We start from the raw sequence: 18,206 nt of genomic DNA, 5'->3' as shown, positions 1-18,206 counted from the left end.
GGATTTTCTCAGGCAAGAATACTGGAGTAGCTTGCTATTTCCTCCTCCAAGTGACCTTCCCGACCAAGAGATCCAATCCGTGTCTCTTGCATATCTCCTGCACTGGCAGGTGGATTCTTTACTACTGAACCGTCTGGGCAGGCCATAAGATAAAGTAGCAAGATGGATTACATCATTAAAATGTTTTACAAGAAAATACATAAAAAAGGGCTACAACTCAGAAAATAAACTTCCCCTCATACACCAAACTGTATTCAATTCAATTTTTATTCTTGTTTTAGTTATTAGTTAACAGGTTTTCCTGCAGTACAGAAATAATCCTTGACTGATATATTTCAGGGTTTGTCTGGTGGCTCAGTTGGTAAAGAATCTGCCTGCAATGTGGGAGACCTATATTCAATCCCTGGGTTGGGAAGATCCCCTGGAGAAAGGAAAGGCTACTCAGTCCAGTATTCTGGCCTGGAAAATTCCATGGACTGTATAGTCCACAGGGTCACAAAAAGTTGGACGCAACTGAGCGACTTTCACTTTTCTTGTATTTCATTCCCTGCTTCTAGAACTGTTTAGATTAATATATATATATACACACATACACTAAAAAAGATTTAATTAATTAAACTATGTCCTTCTTAGCCTCAAGTTTTTTAGTGACCCATTGTTTCTTCTAAAGCATGCAATGCTGTGTTTTTTTAAAGGGCACCTTTCCTTCTTTTTGCACTCATATTTTACTGATTTATATAATACTGCATTAAATAATGAAAATGCATTGACAAACACAGCTGACAAGTTTTTAGAATGACAAAATCTGATTATTACTGATGTAAAACTCAGCTAGCAGAAATAGAATTATAACAGGAGAGAACTGAGCAGCCTACTAGCAATACATATCAAACTTACTGTGGTCTTCAGTCAGTAAGTTATTAAAAAAGAATAGAGAATATCAGTTAATCCAGTCAGCTAAGTGAAAGGCAAGCAAGAGAAATTTTACTGCAAGCTAATGCCTGTGTAGGCATTTAGAACATGATGTTGAATTTCCAATTATTGTGAAAGAAATGGACTAGTCAACAAATAGTAGTGGAACATTAGGGAATTTTAGGGGAAAAAAAAACATATAAAAACATTCCTTATTCCAGATAGATCAATAATCTAAATGTTTTAACAGAAAAGTAGAGTAGCTTTGTTAGAAGATTGTTTTAATAATCTCAGGGTGGAGAAAGCCTTCTTATGAGTAAATAAAAGACATACAGGAGGTAAGAAGACAAATACTTGCCACAAATATAACACAGTACTAGTAACATACAAAATACCTTTAAAACTCAACAAGAATGACAAGGTTATCATTTTTTTCATAGTAAAAGAATATGAACAGGAAAACTATGGTTTTTTTTTTTAAAAAAAAAGGCCAAATGATACCTCCATTAGCCAGGAAAAAAAAAAAATCTTAGACTGTTAATGTCTGTTCTTGGCTAAAGTGCCCTGTTGGTAGGAACAGAAGTATAGGCTGTTCGCAATGATTATAAATCAAATTTTATGATGTGTTACATACCCTTTAGTGGGCTTCCCAGGTGGCTCAGTGGTAAAGAATCTGCCTGCCCATGCAGGAGACGTGGGTTCTATCCCTGGGCTGGGAAGACCCTCCAGAGAAGAGACTGGCTACCCACTCCAGTATTCTTGCCTGGAGAATCCCATGGACAGAGGAGCCTGGCGGGCTACAGTCCACGGGGTTGCAAATGAGTTGGGCATGACTTAGTGACTAAACAACAACAAATACAATTCCACTTCTAGAATACTTGCACATGTACACTAAGGTCCACATAACAAGAATGTTTATTTTAATGATGAAAATGACGAAATGTGCTAATAAAAACTAAGCTACAATCTAGTCGTTTATCAATAGTGATGAAGAGAACAGCAGCACCTGACAGCCCAGTGCTAGCCTGGCAGTATCAGCGAGGACTTGGCTTTGCTATGAGCTAGTGACACTAACAGCTATATTCTCCTGATAAACAATTTCACAGAACATCATCATCAGACAAGGACACTGCGTGACCTCTGTCATTATGACCAAACAAGAGAAAAACAGCATCACGCCATAATGGTGACTGAATACATATAAAATATGAATGTTGTCAGAGCCACAAAGAGGATCCTAATCCATGCCAATATCCCTTATCACAGCTTAAGCCTTGGTCCAGTCTGCCCTCCTTCTGGACAAGACTTACTAAGATACCCATCATGGAATTATCCAGTTTCCTAACAGTAGCCAATCCAGAGCAAAGCCTCAGTTTCTAAAATCCTCTCCCCAAACCATCTAATACAAGCCTAATCCTACAATGTCCGTTCTAACATCCTCTTACTGAGACATCCTGTGGTTCCCCATTGTACACATCCCTCCTCTGCTTCACAAAGTAATAAATCCAGTGGGTTCAAATATAAACGTGTACCTGGCATCTCTGTCTGGAGAGCACTGGCAGATGAGTGGTTAACTGGCATAACCATCCTTTGGAATACCAAATAACGTAGTTATACTAAATTAGATTTAATTTTTTTAAAGATATTTTTAGTCTTTGTTTAAAAATGTTGGCCCATTTGTAAAGTCTTTGTTGAATTTGTTATACTATTGCTTCTGTTTTATGTCTTTTGTCTGTGAGGCATGTGGGATCTTGGCTCCCTGACCAGGGACTGAAAACCTGCCCCCCCTTCACTGGAAGGCGAAGTCTTAACTACCAGACCACCAAGTCCCCTGAAGTAGATTTATAATACATTAAACAGATCTCCAATATAATGACTGAAAAAAAATGCAGATGCAGAAAACACATAAATCCATATATGTTGGAACAAACACTGTGATATGACAGCACAGAGTAAGCTATAGACAGACCGGCGTATTCCAGCGTTTACCATTAGAAACGAAAACGAGATCTGGTGGTAAAGGAGACTGGTGGTCAAGGGGAAATTTCTATTACTGCTTCAATACATTGCCTTTTTTTTAAAGCACTGAATAATTTACATGTGATATACATAATTAAAAAATATGAATAAGTTAAAATAAAATGCAACTTCTTCCTCAAAATAGGTGTTACAAAGCAAAGTTTCTAGTGGTCTCCCCCACTACATGCCCTTCACAACATCTAAGCTAGGGAATCATTGTTAGGAAGCGATCATTCTTCATTTCATACTCCATCCTAAAGATGGCTTTAAGCCATCTTCTTTTAAATACAAGGCTTCACATAACTGAGACTGCTAGGCATCTGATTATCGGATGTGAATGTCAAAGTCACTTAGTCGTGTCCAACTCTTTGCGACCCCATGGAATATGATTACCAATAAATGAGTGCAACATCCAATAGAATGATAAAGATATTCAAGTATATATATGTGAAGCCAAAAATAATTAAATTAAAAATGCAAAAGAAAACACAGTTATCTCGAAGCTAAATCATAGTTTATGTGAAAGAACCTAAAATGTTCCTGATCTTTGAAATCTAGTTTTCAGAATACATTTTAATTTTAAATGGACTGTAGGCAACAAAATAGCTTCTTCTGCATTAATAAATCAAATTAGAGTATTAAATTATTTCTGAATACCCTCCATTAACAGTTTTACAGTGTCTTAATAATAAAGCTTTATGTAGTTAGCATCTATAATGTCCTGGTCCCAACCAATCATTTTCTTCTTCCAGTCAAAAAAAAAGTTAACATTACTATGTTCAAAGCTGTTGACAATCATTCTGAGATAACATTACACAGCTGAATTGTGAACGAATTAAAATTTCAATGATAAATGAAGTACTTCTTGAATGATAATAATGTACAGTATTGTATTAAATAAGTGCTTTGACTTTTGCCATCTCATTAATTATTTCCAAACCTTATGAAGTTGAAATTATTATCCTGCTTGAAAAAGATAAAAAGCTCTGCTCAAAAAAATTAAATAATTTGCCTATAACTCCACTGCTAGAAATGGGAGGGCCAATATTGAAATCTTGGTTGACTGCACTCCAAAAACTGGTCTTTCCTATATTCCACACTTTCTTAAGAAGAAATCAATTCTCAAGTTTTTCTAAACAAATGATATGTCAGAAGTGAATGCAACTTGTAAAGTAACACTCCCCCCCCCAAAAAAACCCTCTAGTATGAAAGAAACTACTATATTCAGTTTTTCTTTCAGGCTAATACATTATACGGTATTTTAATTAGATTCCTGAGTCAATAAAACATATCACAAAAATATCACTGTCCACATATTGTGTACAAATGACACTCTAAACAAACAGCAAATTAGTACCAATACATGAACTACGTATTTATGAAAACATCTTAAAACAGTTGGAAATCTTAATTACAGCTACAAGACAAGCTCTTAACTAACAAAGCTTTTTTCTAATACATGTACATTTATAGAAAACACTACTTAAGTTTAAAAAAAATATAGTCTAAACAAGGATGCCATTTACTATTAGACACTGATATTTAAAAACTTGCCCTTTTAAAACGGAGTGATGTTTTTCTGCAGAAAGACTTTTATCACTAATAACTATTTGGAAGGAAAAAAAGTCTTCCTATATCCTTCTTCTTTCCCCCACTTTTTTGCTAGAACTTTAAGGAAAGGTGTTTTAAATTAACTGTAATTTGATTAAGTAATGTCTTTATGTACCACAAAGCTTTCAATAGTGTATTAAGCACACACAGTTCCAAGAACTTTACACCTTTCATTTTTTTTTAACCAGATAAATCACCAGCTCCCTGCTAGTAAACTCAACTGTAGAACATATGCTGGACTCAGGTCTAGATAAGAATATACTGGTAAATAACTGAGCTAGACTAGCAAGTAGCTGTAACCAGTAACTCTGAGACAGTCTCACAAGTGCACGCTTCAGTTGGAACCAGTAACTCTCCTCTGGATCTTTACATGCAATTTAAAGAGGCATCACAAGATTATGCTCTTTATTACCAAAAACATGAGTTTTTCAGATATAAGAAATTAGGACAGAATTAATCCCCTAAATATTAAGAAACAGAACACAGTACTTTAAGCCCTAATATGATAAAATGACAATATAATAAAGAATCAAATTTTAAACACTTTTTTTTTTTTTTTTTTGCGCTTTTCTAAGGAACTGGAATTTTTCTACTTCCTAAGTGAACTTCCTTTCAACTGACATTTTTCTGAAATTAAGGACTGTAAACCACAAGCTGGCTCAGTGGCTTGTGGCTGAGATTCCCAGGTGGCTCAGTGGTAAAGAATCTGCCTGCCAATGCAGGAGACGCAGGAGAAGCAGGTTCGATCCCTGGGCTGGGAAGATCCCCTGGAGAAGGAAATGGCAACCCACTCCAGAGGAGCCTGGAGGGCTGCAGTCTGACACGACTGAGCAAACACACCCACAAACTGCTGATTTGGACCTTATCAACACAATGCCTCTATAAACCTGTGTTGCACTGCTGCCACCTGCTGGCTCCTGAAAAAATCTAAAGGTTAAACAACGTGGATTTCCTTTCTTAGGCCCTACAGCCTTCATTCACTGTGACCACAACAATGTTTAGCCCAAATTAACAAGGATGGTCATTTTCCTAAATCAGCCACAAATAAAAACCTCCTTGAGATTTGTGCATGTGTGCCTTTGACTAAAAAAAAAAAAATCAGACAAAAGTTATGTAAGAATTGTTTTCACTTAAAAAAAAAAAAGCCAATGTATAACCACAGCAGCCAATACTCTCCACCTGCTCCCAATATAGTTCAAAGAGCAAGCTGATTTCCTTTGTTGCTGATCAAAAAAATAAGAAGTTAGTGTGGTATTCTTCTGTACCACTGGTGCAGAGTTTCACAAAACTTGGTCACTAGACCAGAAGCAAAGCGATCTGCGGTGTTTGATAAAATGAAGATTCCCAGACCACAACCAACCCTAACAAACTGAATCAGAATCTTTGGGAACCACAACCTGAAATTAGCTTTTGGTTTTGATCAATTGCTCCAAATGATTCTGATGTGCAATACAGTTTGAAAACCAAAGACAAAAAGCTGACTTAAGCAGAAAACTAAAACAATCCCAAATATGGTTTTTAAAAATAAAATAATAATGATATCCTTATAAAGTTTGATTAAGGAAAAAGAGGAAAATGAAAGGAAAGAGAGAAAAGATAATTTTTTTCCTAGCAAAAATATACGGTACTATCCACGAAACAGAGTTTGAGTAAACCAATTACAACAGAATAAACTGGATAGGTGGTCAGAGAATTACCATTAAAAAGAAGAAGATATATATCAGGTCTGAAGGGAAGCTTTATTTAATATATAAAGAGCAGATTACTCCAATTCTAAACTATTCCAGTTCCAGAAAACTCTACAATTCAAGGAAGCCAGCAAAACTTTAATCAAAATCTGTTATCAACAAAACATAAAAAAACAATATAACTTGTGAAAACAAATACAAATATTATAAATAAAATGTCAACAAATAGAACCAATAATGTATCAAAAGAATAATGCATTCTAACCTAAAATTTATTTGAGGAACTTAAGGAATTAAGAAAATTTTAAAATTATATCAATTTAATTTACTATACTGATACATTAACAATAGGTGGGTTCTGAAAAGGTATGCAATAAAATTCATCAGGCATAATAAAAATATTCAATAGAAACTGAAAGAAGCAAGTTTACAACAATAAAGTGAAAGTCACTCAGTCTGTCCAACTCTTTGCGAGGATATGGCCTGTATAGTCCATGGAATTCTCCAAGTCAGAATACTGGAGTGGGTAGCTATTCCCTTCTCCAGGGGATCTTCCCAACCCAGGGATCAAACTCAGGTCTCCTCCATTGTGGGCAGACTCTTTACCAGTTGAGCCACAAGGGAAGCCCAAGAATACTGGAGTGGATAGCCTATCTCTTCTCCAGCGGATCTTTCTGAGCCACGAATTAAACTGGGGTCTCCTGCATTGCAGGTGGATTCTTTACCAACTGAGCTATCTAAAACCAACAGTGAGTTGGTCATTTAAAAAGTCATTTAAAAGCCATTACAATTAAAATCAAAAGGTAAACATTATTATTCAACACTCTCAGAGGTTCTTCAAGAAGACAAAAAGGAAATGACACAGAAATTTTTTTCTACTTTCACAAACACTAGAAAAGGAGACACAAAACCATTTCCTTTCGCTAATGATGGAACTATCAATTTTGAAAGCCTAAATGGGAACAGGTAAAAATTACTGAGTTATAAATTAAGGTGACTGCTTACACAATAAATAGTCTATCAATAAACCTCTAGGAAAGAAAACAGAAAAAACTATATTCTATTAACGAGAGGCAAAAACCATAAAATAGTCAAAATTAAACTTGAGCATAAGACCAAAGGAAAATGATAAAAATACTACTTTAAGGATATAAAACAAAATATAAATAAATGAAAGGACACACACCATGTTCTTGGGTGAAAAACAGAAAGTTCGAAAAAATGCCAATTCTCCCCAAATTAATATAAACTAATTCACTCTATCAAAAAATGAGATTTCTCTATTGAAAGTTTTAATTAGACTGACTCTGGCCTTCAGGCCCAGTAACCACAGGAGTAAAGGACACCACAGAAAGAAAAACAGAGGAATCAGCAAATGCCCACCTATCAAAAGATGAGACTACAGATTCTTTTCTTTGGATACCAGAAAGCCACAGTCAGGCCTTATACCTCTCAGACAAGAAACCAAAGGACTCCTCTCTGGGGACATCTGGAAGCCCAGGGGATTTGCAAAAACTAGCATTCGGGTCAGGGGATTCTCACTCAAGCATACGGCTGTCACTAGTTGGGGGGAGAAAAAATGTATATAGATATATGTAGGTCTTCTCAATAGAACATCTAATAAACTATATTTAGAGTGTATATTATGTCTTTTCAACTAAACAGTTAAAAGGACTTTGTAATCCAATTGCCTAAAAGAGAATACATATGAAGTGCTAAAAAAATTCAGGGATGAGAATGACAACTGAGAACCAGGAAAGAACGCCACTTGTAGAAATTTTCCCAGAAGTCATGCATTCAAAATTATGGCTTCCTTATTGATTTCCAAGGGTGGGGGTTGGGGGTTGGGGGAACTTTCTAATTTACTAGGAAGTTAAACATATTTAAATGTAGACTACATTTAGAAATATGTACATTGCTTTGACCATGTACAAACATACTGAAAAGGCTGTTATTTCAATGTCAAGTTCAAATTGGGAAAGCGAGGAAAGGAAGCAGTTCAGTTCACATTCTACTGGAAATTAATAAACTACAAGAGACTTTACTTTGTACACTGCAGCATTCTCAGTGCCTACAATAATGCATAACATATACTACGTATTCAATAAACATTTTGAATGTCATGTGAACAACATAAATTAGACTGAGGCTCCATAAGTCAATATTCTTAAAGACTATCCAGATTTTAGATTTGTCTTCTGAAACAAAGCATAACAGACTCTTTAAGCATATGCAGAGTATGGATGTGTATGATCATATATGGGCAAAAGAGTAAACGTGCATGTGCACAGGCTATCTGGCCTGCACACACTATCCCAGCACACAGTGTATATAGAGTGTATGTGTATATAGTGTCTTTAATGAGTCAACAGATAGGCAAAGACACACTAAACCAAATAAGGAACTATAACGAATTATTAGAAGCTAGACAATGGGACAGGATAAGGAATCAAAGATGTATTAGTCTTTGCTCTGATTCCATGTCAAGTAAGCTATCAAAAAAAAAATTACAGAAAAAAAGCCACCAAATAAAATAATTTTATTTCCTAAGGAAACTTTTCAATAGAAGAAAAAGATACTGATAAGTAGGCCACATTGCTTATCTACAGTATTTCAAACGCAGTCATGAACTTTAATTCTCTAAATTTCCAATCTTGTGATTTGAATTGGAATTAGTATCCAAAATCATGATTATCAATGAGTGAACTGATAAAACCAAGCTTTTGGCCCTGTGACCCTGCTGACATCCCTCTCCTGACCATGCACGCTGCTGCTGCTAAGTTGCTTCAGTCGTGTCCGACTCTATGCCACCCCATAGACGGCAGCCCACCAGGCTCCCCCATCCCTGGGATTCTACAGGCAAGAACACTGAAGTGGGTTGCCATTTCTTTCTCCAATGCATGAAAGTGAAGAGTGAAAGTGAAGTCGTTCAGCCTGACCACGCATAGTAGTAAACTATTTCCTCCTCCACACTATTTCTACATCTGATCCTAACTTCCATGGTGACAGGTAGCAGTAATTCAATAAATGTTTGTTGAAGAGAAATAAATATTTCTTATTCAGTAATACTATCTCAACAAACGAGACTCACACTTTCACCTGAAGAAGGAATAATATGATAATATCAAAAGTGTAAAGCCAGCAAGCTTTAAGGAACTGTTATCCCTTTTATAAACATACTGCTTAAGCCTTCTGTTGGCTGCTAGGATTATAAAAATATAAGACACACAGCCTAGATCAAGGGTTGGCAAGTTATACTCCATAAGCCTAAAAATTAGCCTGTTGTCTTTGTAAATAAAGTTTTATTGGAATGCAGCCACACTCACTGTTTACATATTGTGAATTGCCATTTTCACACACTACTATAGCAAAACTGAGCAGCTGTGACTTAAGATTGGTCCATAAACCCTGCAACATTTATTATCTAGCCCTATGCAGAAAAACTCACAGTCCATGCAGATCTGAGACTAATGGTTTGCATATCCTGGAGGAGGAAAGGGAGGACCTCAGGGTAAGCTTCCTAGATGAAACAGCTGAAACTTAAGCAAAGACTGTGAAGCAGCCCGAGACAGCAATCAGAGAGAAGGTAAAGAAACGGCTGGAAGCAGAGGGATGCAGGGCAGGTTTTAGTCACATGGTATTGTTAGAATGCAGTGTACAAAGTGGTGAAAGACAAAGCTGGAGAAAAGGGCATAATAGGCTACAGTCGCCAAGGTGAAGAGTTTGTATTTCTTAAACAAATGTATCACTTTATGCTTATACTTGCCAGAAAAACAAAAACCAAACACACACACACACACACACACACACACACACACACACACACACACACGAATCCACCTCTGGAAGAATATATCAAGAAATTAGTAAAAAGAAATAATAGAGGGAAAGGAGAGATAAAACCAGGGTTAGAAAGACTTTACTAAATATCTTTTTTAATTTGTTTTTTAAAATCACATGAATGCATTACCTATTTTAAAATTACGTGTTAAAAAGTGTGTTCCTTGCCATAAAGGAAACATTTAAGGACTTTAAATGAGAGGTGTTAAGAGTAAACAAATCAGATTCTGTAGATGAAATACAGAGGAAAGCTGGAAAGAGCAAAGAGCAGTCAGGAAACTATTAACAGACCACTGATTACTTAACAATGTATTATGAAGTTTACAACATATGAAGAAGCAAAAAGTATGACAATAGCTCAAAGGATGGAAAAGGAAGTAAAGGAGTTATAGTACTGTAGGGTTTTTACATTGTTTTTTAAGTAGAATAACATTAATTAAAAGAAAACTAGGATAAGCTAAGGATGGGTACTACAATCTCTACACTAACAATTAAAAATACCACAATGAAACCTTTTGTGCACCAGGACCCAGGAGAAAAGAGCAGTGACCCCACAAGAGACTGAGCCAGACTTGCCCGAGTCTCTGGCAGAGGCGTGGGTCAGGGGCACTGAGTGTGACAGCATAAGTCTTTTTGAAGGAGGTACCCATTACTGCCATTACCCCTCAGGCTAAACTACAGAGAGGGAACACAACCCCACCCATCAGCAGAAAACTGGATTAAAGATTTACTGAGCATGGCCTTTCATGACCCAGATAACAATGATGGTGTGATCACTCACCTAGAGGCAGACATCCTGGAATGTGAAGTCAAGTGGGCCTTAGGAAGCATCACTAAGAACAAAGCTAGTGGAGGTGATGGAATTCCAGTGGAGCTATTTCAAATCCTGAACGATGACACTGTGAAAGTGCTACACTCAATACGCCAGAAAATTTGGAAAACTCAGCAGTGGCCACAGGACTGGAAAAGCTATGTTTTCATTCCAGTCCCAAAGAAAGGCAATGCCAAAGAATGTTCAAACTACCACATTGACTGCACTCACCTCATATCCCAGTAAAGTAATGCTCAAAATTGCCCAAGTCAGGCTTCAGCAATACGTGAACCGTGAACTTCCAGATGTACAAGCTGGATTTAGAAAAGGCAGAGGAACCAGAGATCAAATTGCCAACATCCATTGGATTATTGAAAAGGCAAGAGAGTTCCAGAAATATATCTACTTCTGCTTTATTGACTACGCCAAAGCCTCTGTCTGTGTGGATCACAAACCACCTGACCTGCCTCCTGAGAAACCTGTATGCAGGCAAGAAGCAACAGGCAGAACTGTACATGGAACAGACTGGTGCCAGATCAGGAAGTACGTCAAGGCTGTATACTGTAGTGCTCAGTCGCTCAGCCGTGTCTGACTCTGTGAGACCCCGTGGACTGCAGTCTGCCAGGCTCCTCTGTACATGGGATTCTCCAGGCAAGAATACTGGAGTGGGCTGCCATTTCCTCCTCCAAGGCTGTAGATTGTCACCCTGCTTATTTAACCTATATGCAGAGTACATTTGAGAAATGCAGGGCTGGATGAAGAACAAGCTGGCATCAAGATTGCTGGGAAAAATATCAGTAACCTCAGATATGCAGATGACACCACCCTTATGGCAGAAAATGAAGAAGAACTAAAGAGCCTCTTGATGAAAGTGAAAGAGGAGAGTGAAAAAGTTGGCTTAAAGCTCAACATTCAGAAAACGAAGATCAAGGCATCCGGTCCCATCACTTCATGGCAAATAGACAGGGAAACAATGGAAACAGTGAGAGGCTTTTTTCTTTTGGCTCCAAAATCACTGCAGATCATGACTGCAGCATGAAATTAAAAAACACTTGCTTCTTGGAAGAAAAGCTATGACCAACCTAGATAGCATATTAAAAAGCAGAGACATTACTAAGCCAACAAAGGTCCATCTAGCCAAGCTATGGTTTTTCCAGTACTCGTGTATGGATGTGAGAGTTGGACCATAAAGAAAGCTGAGCCCCAATGAATTGATGCTTTTGAAGTGTGATGTTGGAGAAGACTCTTTAGAGTCCCTTGGACTGCAAGGAGATCCAACAAGTCCATTCTAAAAGAAACCAATCCTGAATATTCATTGGAAGGACTGATGCTGAAGCTGAAACTCCAATACTTAGGTCACCTGATGGAAAGAACTCATTGCACAACACCCTGATGCTGGAAAAGATTGAAGGCAGGAGGAGAAGGGGATGACAAAGGATGAGATGGTTGGATGGCATCACCAACTCGATGGATGTGAGTTTGAGTAGGTTCCAGGAGCTGGTGATCGACAGGGAAGCCTGGCGTGCTGCAGTCCATGGGGTCGCAAAGAGTCAGATATGACTGAGTGACCAAACTGAACTGAATTAAGCATGGCCTTGCCTACCAGAACAAGACCCAGTTTCCTCCACAGCCAGTCCCTCCCATCAGGAAGCTTGCACAAGCCTCTAATCCATCAGATGGCAGACAGAATGAAAACCACAATCACAGAAAACTAAGCAAACTGATCACATGAATCACAACCTTGTCTAACCCAATGAGCTGTGAGTGAGCCATGCCATGGAGGTGAGAGAGTCATCTCCTAGGCAGGTTGATAAGAAGTCTAGGAGTCTCCAAGGAGAGAGTGGTCTGGAATTCTCAAGGAGGAACAAAGGACAAACCTTTTTCCTCTACATTCCTTAGGATTATATAACACTAATGTATCCTGCATGAGGACAGTCTCCGGAAAAAACCTTCTGGTTAATCCTGTTATCTTAAAATGTAAATTATGGGAGTAGGTCTAGTGAGTTCTTTACAACCTCCAAACATTCTTTGGATTCACTGTAATAGCAAACACCCTCTTCCAACAACACAAGAGAAGACTCTACACAGGACATCACCAGATAGTCAACACCGAAATCAGGCTGATTATATTCTTTGCAGCCAAAGATGGAGAAGCTCTATACAGTCAGCAAAAAAAGACCGGGAGCTGACTGTCACTCAAATCATGAACTCCTTATTGCCAAATTCAGACTTAAATTGAAGAAAGTGGGGAAAACCACTAGACCATTCAGGTATGATCTAAATCAAATCCTTATGATTATACAGTGGAAGTGAGAAATAGATTTAAGGGACTAGATCTGATAGAGTGCCTGAGGAACTATAGATGGCGGTTCATGACATTTGTACAAGAGACAGGGACCATCCCCATGGAAAAGAAATGCAAAAATGCAAAATGGCTGTCTGAGGAGGCCTTACAAATAGCTGTGAAAAGAAGAGAAGAGAAAAGCAAAGGAGAAAAGGAAAGATATAAGCATCTGAATGCAGAGTTCCAAAGAATAGCAAGAAGAGATAAGAAAGCCTTCCTCAGCAATCAATGCAAAGAAATAGAGGAAAACAACAGAATGGGAAAGACTAGAGGTGTCTTCAAGAAAATTAGAGATATCAAGGAAACATTTCATGCAAAGATGGGCTTTAAAAAGGACAGAAATGGTATGGACCTAACAGAAGGAGAAGATATTAAGAAGAGGTGGCAAGAATACATAGAACTGTACAAAAAAGATCTTCACGACCCAGATAATTACGATGGTGTGATCACTCACCTAGAGCCAGACATCCTGGAATGTGAAGTCAAGAGGGCCTTAGAAAGCATCACTACAAACAAAGTTAGTGAAGGTGATGGAATTTCAGTTGAGCTATTTCAAATCCTAAAAGATGATGCTGTGAAAGTGCTGCACTCAATATGCCAGCAAACTTGGAAAACTCAGCAGTGGCCACAGGACTGGAAAAGGTCAGTTTTCATTCCAATCCCAAAGAAAGGCAATGCCAAAAAATGCTCAAACTCCTGCACAATTGCACTCATCTCACACGCTAGTAAAGTAATGCTCAAAATTCTGCAAGCCAGGCTTCAGTAGTATGTGAACCGTGAACTTCTAGATGTTCAAGCTGGTTTTAGAAAAGGCAGAGGAACCAGAGATCAAATTGCCAACATCCGCTGGATCACGGAAAAAGCAAGAGAGTTCCAGAAAAACATCTATTTCTGCTTTATTGACTATGGCAAAGCCTTTGACTGTATGGATCACAATAAACTGGAAAATTCTGAAAGAGATGGGAATACCAGACCACCTGACCTGCCTCTTAAGAAACCTATATGCAGGTCAGGAAGCAACAGTTAGAACTGGACATGGAACAACAGACTGGTTCCAAACAGGAAAAGGACTACGTCAAGGCTGTATATTGTCACCCTGCTTATTTAACTTCTATGCAGAGTACATCATGAGAAACGCTGGGCTGGAAGAAGCACAAGCTAGAATCAAGATTGCTGGGAGAAATATCAATAACCTCAGATATGCAGATGACACCACCCTTGTGGCAGAAAGTGAAGAGGAACGAAAAAGCCTCTCGATGAAAGTGAGACAGGAGAGTGAAAAAGTTGGCTTAAAGCTCAACATTCAGAAAACTAAGATCATGGCATCTGGTCCCATCACTTCATGGCAAATAAAAGGGGAAACAGTGGAAACTGTGTCAGACTTTATTTTTTCGGACTCCAAAATCACTGCAGATGGTGACTGTAGCCATGAAATTAAAAGACGCTTACTCCTTTGAAGAAAAGTTATGACCAACCTAGATAACATATTCAAAAGCAGAGATATTACTTTGCCAACGAAAGTCCGTCTAGTCAAGGGTATGGTTTTTCCAGTGGTCTTGTATGGATGTGAGAGTTGGACTGTGAAGAAAGCTGAGCGCCAAAGAATGGATGCTTTTGAACTATGGTGTTGGAGAAGACTGTTGAGAGTCCCTTGGACTGCAAGGAGATCCAACCAGTCCATTCTGAAGGAGATCAACCCTGGTATTTCTTTGGAAGGAATGATGCTAAAGCTGAAGCTCCAGTACTTTGGCCACCTCGTGCGAAGAGTTGACTCATTGGAAAAGACTCTGATGCTGGGAGGGAATGGGGGCAGGAGGAGAAGGGGACGACAGAGGGTGAGATGGCTGGATGGCATCACTGATTCGATGGACGTGAGTCTGGGTGAACTCCGGGAGCTGGTGATGGACAGGGAGGCCTGGCGTGCTGCGATTCATGGGGTCGCAAAGAGTCGGCCACGACTGAGCGACTGAACTGAACTGAACACTTACAAACTCAAAGAAAAAGAATAGAAAAAGGCAAATACTAATTAAACAAACAAAAAGCCAAGACAGCTATATTAAATATCAGAATATTTCAAGACAGTAATTATTCCCAAAGCCCAGAGATAAACGGGGATATTTTATAATGGTAAAAGGACTGATCCACAGCAGACAAAACAATCCTAAGAGATCTATCCCAATTAACAAACTTAAAAATACATTAAGCAAAAGTGAACCGAAAGGGAACCACAGATAAATCCACTGTCACAGTCAAGGCTAACAACTCACATAGAAAAAGCAGACATGAACAGTTACATCAATATTGAGATATAAAATACATTAAGTAATTGCCTACTCGTAGGAGTAGAGAGGAATAAGTTAAAGTAACAGGAATGAAGGGAAAAATTGAAGTTGAATTAAACAAAATGAAACCTTATACAAACTGATGATACAACTCCATATATTAAAGGTATGTGTACCTCAATTCTGTGGCCATCAGATGAAAAGTGAAAATTAAGGATCAAATTTATTGGAACAATCCTAATATTGTAGATCTTTTTCTTACCAGCATCACTGTTAAATTCATAATTCTTCCAAGGTTATCAATGTAGTAGACACTGTCTTGATACCATGGATCACAGTGTAGGTAATTATACATTCCAAAAGCATGCATGTGTTCCAGGGTATATTGATCATCTCGAAGTTTTACTTCTGCCACAGCTGAAATATAAGAAAAATAAACATAAATACCAAGAGCTCTCCTCAGATTGTTCTTTTCTGCAGAATGCCAACAAAGTTAAGGAAAAAAAAAAAAAAAAACCAGAACGCTAATTACCAAGGCCTTCAGGACAATTTACTTATATTATTCATTCAAAAACAATTTCTGGGCACCAACTAGGCACTGTGTACAAAGGGTAAACAGTGAATCAAACTGACAAGGCCATTCGCTTACAGAAGTTATAGTATAGTGCTGCGGGAGATGGAGCTTTTCACACCACACTCTTTTCTTTTAGGTACCTTTTCCTTATAATCATGAATATAAAGAACAGAGAAATTCTAAAATTGAAAGATTCCCTGTCTTCTGGGCAAATATTAAGTACACTACATTATTAAGTGTTTTTGTATTTCTAACAATCCTTTCCTGTCTATGAACTCATTCATTTTTACTACATGTTAAGAAATAAAGAGAATGTTTTTATTATCTCATTATATAATGATGGAAACAAATGAAGTGTAAATGGTGACTATTGTAATGTTATACCACATCTTTCCCAAGAGTACAGAATAAAACAATATCATATCTGGAACAGAAACAAGGTTTCCTACTCAAAAAACAGTGCTTCTTTTCCACTAGGGCATTAGAGACTTCCATAATTTTACTTTTTCCAGCTTTATTGAGATATAATTGATTTACAACATTGTATAAGTTAAAGGTGTATGATATACAACATTGTATAAGTTAAAGGTGTACAACATAATGATATATGTATGTATTGTGAAGTAATTACCAAATAAGCTTATTTAACACATACATCCATCAACTCACATAGCTACAACTGTTCTTATTATAAGAACTTATAAGATCTACTTTCTTAGCTGCTTCTACAATTTTAAATCTGCCTCCTACTCCTCCTTCTCTTCTATGTAGATAGAAACCCTTATAGTTCAGGGCTGCTCATAACCTAGAAGTAATTTCTGTTCCAGAAGGAAATACATAAGTAGACTATGCTTGGCCAGTACTTTACTTAATTATGAAAATCACCTTACTGTATTCCGATTACAAGTATTTTCATCTTTTTTCCCCAAATGCTCACCTGTCCCTACTACTAATACCCATCTTGAGTACTGACTGACTTACATTTATTCATTCAGCAAATATTTTAAAAGGCATAAGATCACAGAATCTATCTTCTTAACACTTGTGATCCAGTGGGGAAATGGACGTTAGGCAAATAAATAAATACATTATATATAAATGTAAGTGAAGTGAAGTGAAAGTCGCTCAGTCATGTTTGACTCTGCAACCCCATGGACTATACAAGGCCAGAATACTGGAGTAGTTAGCCGTTACCTTCTCCAAGAGATCTTCCCAACCCAGGGATAGAATCCAGGTCTCCCGCATAGCAGGTGGATTCTTTACCAGCTGAGTCACAGGGAAGACCCATATAAATGTAAATATGTATATAATTAATCACATAAATATATAATTAAACTAAAATAAATTGTACAGAGAAAAATTACTGGAGACTGTGAGAACCACTAACACTGGAAGCTGATCTACTTGGGGAGATTAATGAAGGCTTTCAAAAGTTTGAGCAAAAGGGACACAGGTTGGATCCCTGGGTTGGGAAGATCCCTTGGAGTAGGAAATGGCAATCCGCTCCAATATTCTTGCCTGGGAAATCCCATGGATAGAGGAGCCTGGCGGGCTACAGTCCATGGAGTTGCAAAGAGTCTGACTTGACTGAGCGCAAGCACACACATACACACCCCTACTTATCACTGGCAAAGGACAGCAGGCAAAAGTAGAAGGAAAAACATCATTTCAGAAAAACAAGTCAGAGAGTCCAACACACACACACTCCCTTACTTATCACTGGCAAAGGATAGCAAGCAAAAGTAGAAGGAAAAACTTCCTCTCAAAAAAACAAGTCAGAGAGTCCTACTTGACTGAGCACACACACATACAAAGTACGCCAACACACACACACACGCAGGCAAAAGTAGAAGGAAAAACTTAATCTTGATTTCAAAAAACAAGTCAGAGTCCAACTTGACTGAGCGCACACAAACAAAGAACACCTACACACACACCCACACACCCACCCACCCACCTTATCACAAGGAGAACTGCACGAGGAAAGGCTACAGATGTATGAAGCTAGAGAACTGGGCAGAAGGTGGATCACAAAAGGCCTTGCTATATTCATCTTTGCTGATAAACTCAATGTAATAATTCATTTACAAGCTTTTAAGTAGGAGAGTAAGGTCTAGATTCAAAT

The 18,206-nt window shown here is 37.9% G+C and overlaps 1 protein-coding gene across 1 annotated transcript in view; it reads right to left on the bottom strand.

Annotated features, from left to right (window-relative positions):
* Positions 1-18,206, bottom strand: part of NUDCD1 (NudC domain containing 1) — an 89,501-nt gene that overhangs the window by 58,872 nt on the left and 12,423 nt on the right. Inside the window, exon 2 of the mRNA XM_052651919.1 lies at positions 15,770-15,924. Within this exon, the coding sequence (XP_052507879.1) occupies positions 15,770-15,924 (155 nt within the window). The remainder of the gene's footprint in view (positions 1-15,769; positions 15,925-18,206) is intronic.

Source organism: Budorcas taxicolor, chromosome 14 (assembly GCF_023091745.1).
Source record: "Budorcas taxicolor isolate Tak-1 chromosome 14, Takin1.1, whole genome shotgun sequence".
Classification (NCBI taxonomy): Eukaryota; Metazoa; Chordata; class Mammalia; order Artiodactyla; family Bovidae; genus Budorcas; species Budorcas taxicolor.
This window is presented reverse-complemented; position numbering and strand designations above follow the sequence as displayed.